The sequence below is a fragment of the Hipposideros armiger genome, unplaced genomic scaffold, assembly GCF_001890085.2.
Source record: "Hipposideros armiger isolate ML-2016 unplaced genomic scaffold, ASM189008v1 scaffold_4, whole genome shotgun sequence".
Taxonomy (NCBI): domain Eukaryota; kingdom Metazoa; phylum Chordata; class Mammalia; order Chiroptera; family Hipposideridae; genus Hipposideros; species Hipposideros armiger.
In genome coordinates this window covers 2,158,240-2,164,185 of record NW_017731354.1, presented here as the reverse complement: position 1 = coordinate 2,164,185, position 5,946 = coordinate 2,158,240, and the positions used below count along the sequence as shown (strand labels likewise).

The 5,946-nt window shown below is 52.2% G+C and overlaps 1 protein-coding gene across 1 annotated transcript; it reads right to left on the bottom strand.

The window, feature by feature from the left end:
• Positions 1-511: 511 nt before the first annotated feature.
• Positions 512-4,728, bottom strand: LOC109383541 (protein C19orf12 homolog). Its single transcript, XM_019644090.1, has 2 exons — positions 4,409-4,728; positions 512-965 (listed from the first exon to the last, which is right to left on the bottom strand). Exons 1-2 carry the CDS (start codon positions 4,590-4,592, stop codon positions 718-720), a joined length of 432 nt encoding a protein of 143 aa, XP_019499635.1. The 5' UTR covers positions 4,593-4,728; the 3' UTR covers positions 512-717.
• Between the last annotated feature and the right edge of the window lie 1,218 nt (positions 4,729-5,946).

Genomic DNA, 5,946 nt, shown 5'->3' with positions numbered 1-5,946 from the left:
TAAGTATAGTTTTATTATTGAAACTTAGTAATTAGGTATTTTATTTTCTAATTAATCTGACAGATTAACTGCTCATCTTTAGGGTAATATTTTTCCTTTGTAGGTTTTACCTTCTAAAATGCCTCAACCTCAAAGATTTTATAATCCAGATGACCCGAAAGATGCTGAGATATTGCTACAGATGTTCATGGAGTCTGATAATGATGAAAATGAACTTGAATTTGAAGATGAAAGTGACACAGATGGTGAAGACCAAGCTGAAGAACACCAACATTCTGACACTGAGCAAGAAAGTTCTTCAGAAAGTGATCAAGAAAGTGGTAACGGAGAAATAGATAAACATTTTATTGGGAAAGATAAAATGTAAGTGGAGTTAATGCACAAGTGCTATACCTAGAGAATGGAAATGAAGTTATAAAAAGATGTTTAGTTTTGAAACAGTTGAGTAGGAAATTGCTAGCCAAACATATGAATCAAAGAGCCGCAAAAAATAGGGGAATGCCTTCACTTCTCCAACAAAAATTGCAGAAGTTTATTACACCTTTTGTCAAAGTTCAAGCAGAAGAACCTGAGGCCACCACAGAACGGGACACAGGGCACCGGACGCCTGTCCCGCAGGAGCTGTCACTCCAGCTTAAGGTAACACACGATGACTGGCACCCCCACTCCCGTTGCCTCTCAGAGCCCGTCATGCTGCCTAGTCGTCATACCGCACTTTTAGGCTTTCAGCCACTTGGAAACGTAGCCCACCAGCATGGCCAGGAGCTTCTGCTTGAGGGCCTCATTGGCCATGACCTTCCTGATCAGCTGCCCAGCATCTGTCCACTCCAGGTCCCTGAGGATGTTGGTGGCCTCTTTCGCCAGCTTCTGCCGCTCAGCGGGCGGCAGCTCCATTAGGATCTGCGGAATTGACTGGAACTGCCCACGTGTCATCCAGGCACCTAACACGCCCCCGATGATGCCCCCTAGAAGACAAAGAAACGTCAATTACTCAGGCCGCATTCACAAATGATGGCCTAAGGTGCTGGCCCAGAGCGCGTCCCCGTTGTGACGAGTGGGTATTCACGACCGTGTCACAGTGGGCTCAGCTTCGTGTCTACTCAGCCAGGCCCTCGGAGGACAAAGGCTGATGGGTCTTCCTTCTGTCCGTGTAGCTCAGATAACTGACACCCCAACACGCCCTGCCCTCGGCCCACACTCATCGACGCAGCATGAAGCGTCTCCCCGCCCAGAGCCGCTACCGAAAAGCCTCTGCAAGGGCTGGAGGTTCCCACGCTTCCCACCAACATCTCTCTGCTCAGAAAGGACACGGCTGGGAGGCCAGTGCATGGCCAGCACCTCTCAGGGGCACAAGTTTCCTCCACCGAGTGCCTCATAGGCTCCTTGCCCCTGAGCTTTAGAAATTTCCTCTGAGCACACGTGGTTAATGGACCCTGGGGACAGGTCAGGAGACTTTTCTCGTGAAGCCATGTTTTCCATACAACACTTCCAAAGTCGTATGAGGATAAAGAAGCAATTTAATGTGCTCAACTATTTATCTTTGTGCTGCACCCAAAGGGTGCAAACATTACTGCAAATGCAAACTTGTCATCAAAGTTCAGGCACAGTTGGGACTGGAAGACCTCGATTCAACGGAGAGTGTCACGTACCCCGGTCAGGGCGGGTCTGCAGCAGGAAGGGCCCAGGGCCGGGTCTCCAATCAAGTGCCTTCTGAGGCCAGGCAGGTAACTGAAAGCAGTGACATGGGCTGAATGGACCTGTGGGGACCTGGAGAGCACGGTCCCTGTCCAAAGGGGCAGCGGCTACCATATGCCAGCCAATTGCTGCCACGCAGAATACGAGTTTGTACCTTTTATGAGTATCATGATTTTTAAATAATGGTGCTCACATATTTAAAAGATGCGGCCTGGCTGCACTTCCTGACTCTTCGAAAGAACATACAGGAAGTTGTAACGGCGACTTTACGGGGGACAAGCCTGGCAAACACGACCTTAACCAGGTGGTCAGGTCAACATCACCAGGGAGGCCCGTGGATGTCAGGAATCCCTGAAACGCTGCGATGGGGAGGGCGCCTCACCTCCGCGGTACTCTTCCCAAACCCGTAACCCCGTCTATCAGGATAAAGGACCAGGCAACCCAGACTGAGAGGCGTCCACAGAGCACCCGACCGGCACTCCTCAGATATTTCAGGGCCGTGAAAACCCAGCAAGGTCCCCGACTGTCACAGGCCAGGGACTAAGGAGACGACGATTAACGGCAACGAGGTCCCCTGAGCTGGACCCTGGAGCAGAAAACGGTCAGTAATGGAAAAGCTGGTACAAACCGCATACAGTCTGCAGAAGGGGAACAGGAGTGTGTCAGTGCTGGTTCTTAGTTTTGTCACATGGACCTGGAATATAAGGTGTTCACATCAGAGGGACTGAAACTGGTGAGGGATACATGGGAATTCTGTGCACCGTGTTTGCAACTTCTCTGTAAATCTCATACTGTTCAGAAATAAAGAAGTTTGCCTGAAAGAATGCAGCCCAGGCCAGAGAGAACCTGTGAGCAGGCCAGACTCATCTGACAGGCAGTAACCCCTGCACACACCTCCTCTGGTGAGACGCCGGCCATCCTTAAGTCCCGGAGGCTGCACATGGCCCCCAGACAGGATACCCTCTGCCCCAAATAATGGAACATTCCGGGGAGGAAAACCAGGAATTTACAAGTTCCCGGAACTTTCTCCAGGACACTAGAGCCGGCAGGAGTTGCATTGCTCTGCACTGACCCTTCATGAGAACACGAATATTTGATTTAGAGAAGCACCTCATTCCTGAAGTCACCAGGAATATAGACCAGGAGATTACTCGCTCCCTGGAGCAGAGAAAATTCCTTTGTTTTCTGTGTAAAGTGAGGCTCCAGCCCATGACAAGTTGGGGACAGTGGCCAGTCCCCGGTCCCCTTGTTGGCATCCTGTTCCCACCAGCTTCCCCTGAGTCTGAGTAAAATGTGTGCTCCCAAATGGCATCCGGACAAGGCCATGTGACAAGTGATGCCAGGAAGCCGTCCCCTGGGCACATCACAGGCTGGGACAGAGGGACTATCACTGAGGAAGGAGGGACGGCCGTGTCACCTCCCTCCCTGGCTGCTTCCTGGATGGCAGGAGGCTGCAGTCAGGACTCACTAATCAGAGTTGGGAAGGGAATGTAGAGATGGGAGGGCTGAGGCCGCCCACATGCGGACCCGCTTTCTCCCCATGTGGCCTGAGCTTAATGCAGTGTCCTTGAACGTCAGTCCTGCCGTGAAGGAAGAACAGAGCAGGAAGCCTTGTCAGCGAGCTGCAGACAGAGGCCGCCCTCAGCAGAAAGTGGCCGCTTCTCCAGCACGCACAGGGGATTTCTACCAGACTGAGCAGCCCAAGAATCCTGTGCCCTGAGGCCCTGCCCCCTGGCCCAGGCTGCCCGGCACCGCGGGGGCCTCTGGAAAGGCAGCTGAGCTGATGTGGCCGGTCACGCCTTCAGCACGTGCCCAGGGTTGCAGGGTCCATCACAGGCACCTCAAGGTGGGCCCTGTCAGGCCCCTCCCCAAGTCAGGCCCGACCAGCCAGCTCTCCAACTCCACCCCAGCCCATGGCTCAGGCCACAGCCCGTGGTTTTGGCCACACGGTGATTCTCCCTGCTCCTCGTCCAAAAAAACCAACTGCATCGTAGTCGGTGCCCAGCACATCCCAGCTCCCTTGCCTCCTGGTTCCCTCTGCGGTGACCTGTAATGATGACAGGCGAGGGGGGCTACCCAAGTGTCACCCTGAGGCCTGCAGACTCTAGGACACATCCCTGGGGCACAGGTTCCTCCATCCAGGTCTGCGTGACACAGTGCCATTTCAAGACCCCCTGCATCTGAGACAGTCACACAGAAGCTTGTGTTGTTCACGAGCCAAGTTATGGACACAAAGATCATGTCACAGGAACAGCCTTAACTCAGCAACTCCTCACACAGGACGGAGCTGTGCAGATCCTTATAGTCTGGTAAGAACAGCAAGTTCTTGAGAACTAGGAACCGGGTGCAATTACAGCCTTGAGAAAGAATACTTAGAATAACTGCTTAGCCTACAGGAGGTTTGGCTTATCTAGCAGGGACAGAGGGTGATATTGTTAATTGTGTGGTTTTATGCTTTGCACACACATAGTGCCTCCATAAATAGGTTGTGAGAAATAAACTCGGGGCTGCAGTTACAGTAGTGACTGTCAGACCTCCCAATCCCATCTTTTTGTCTTTTTGTCTTTTGTTTTTTCTTAATTCTCACGCCCCATCTTGGGACTGTTCGACCCGTCGGCAGGTTCCGACAGAGACTTCTGTGTGGTCTCTGTGGACGTGAGGCCTTTATCTCACACCCACGAGGCTGGCTGCCCGGTGAGGCACTGGCACTTACCCACGGCTATTCCCTGCGGGCCTCCAACCAAGCCACCAACAAAGATTATAGACGCTCCGAGGACGGCGGCCCTCTTTGAGTGCTTGACGGCAGTCTTTATTTTCTCATGTTCAGAAATGGAGCACAGCAGCTTCATGATATCTTCCACCATGACGGGCATCTCGGAATGCCTGGAAGGAGGCATTTTGAAGGGAAAGTTTTCATGAGGGTCAGAGTTTTTCCCCCAAAGGTTACTCTTACTACAGCTTTGAGGACGGGTTCCCCTTTGCAGCAGAGAACCATAGCTCCACTGTGTGCATGAGACGGCACTCAGTCACATGGCAAGTTCTTCACCACAGAGAATGCAGGGCTGCGTTTAGTTAATAAGCAAACAATCAGCACAGTGAATAAAATGGATACAAAGTGCCTGGCGAGTCTAGATCCGTGCAGACTCTCAGACACGATGGCTCCAGGTGACCATTCTGTCACTAACACCCACCACTGGCTTCTAAAAGCTACCACCCCGAAAGCCACCCCACTTTTCCTCCTGGGACCGTATGCGGCAGTAAGGTGAAGCCACCAGAGGATAGAAGAAACGGGAGAATTCCAGGGAGTCACACACATGCCCCTAGACGGACAGGAGGAGCACTCGACCTTCGAACAATGATGTTAGAACAATCTCTGGGGTCAGGACACTGTTAGCCAGGCGGGCAGGAAAACCGCGGGCAGGGCCGAGGGCAGGCTCTGCCCAGGGTGGGCATGGAGCGCCCCCACCTGGCAGGATTGAGGAGTAAACTCAAAGTGGCAGCAAGCCAAGGAAGGCTGGGCGGGCACTTCTTGTTCCGATTCTCCCCTTTCTTTCAAGCCTGACACATGTGAACAGCCGCTAAAGGAACTTGACTGAGAACGTTTGGGGCAGATTCTATTCCTCAGTATTGTTTGGTTATATGAGGGTTTTTGACTCAACCTACAGAAATAGGCCTATGAGTCAGAAGGAGCCGGCTGCAAATATAAACAACTGCAAGATATTCTGCCCCCTCCACCTGGCATAAAAAAATATAAAACCCCTAACTTGCCTCTCCTAGGGCCGCTGCCCTCTTCAGACACCGCCATGGGCACACACACTCACTCTCTGCCCAACCTTTAATAACACCTTCTCTCTGTTCTTCCGCTTTGTAGAGTCTTGTGTGATTGCTTTCACCTTTTGGGAGTGACCAGGGGTCAATTCCAAGGACACAAGATTTGGTGCTGAAACCCGGGAGCTGGATTCTACCTTCCTCTCTCCCTCAGGAGCTGAGAATTAGACTCGCTCTCTCTCTCCCTCAGGAGCCTCTCCCAGAAGGGTGTTAAGCCCTCCCACTCCTCTCACTCCTCGTCTCCTTTCCTTGAGCTTTCCAGGACACACTCCAGTAGCCTAACTGGGGCATCAGTCAGTGAGTAGATATGCCTGGGATGACCGTGGGGCGCCGGAAAATCCACAGACCTAGCCCACGACCCTGGACCTTAGCCATGCTGAGTACGCTCTAATGGTCAGTAATTCTTTTTTTCCTCTCTCTCTC

What these genes read in the sequence shown, in the direction of transcription:
- LOC109383541 (XM_019644090.1), bottom strand. Translation starts at nt 4,592, where the DNA reads ATGCCTCCTTCCAGGCATTCCGAGATGCCCGTCATGGTGGAAGATATC. An exon ending in CCCGCAGGGAATAGCCGTGG is followed by an intron (nt 966 to 4,408) that starts GTAAGTGCCAGT and finishes TTTGTCTTCTAG; the next exon opens with GGGGCATCATCGGGGGCGTG.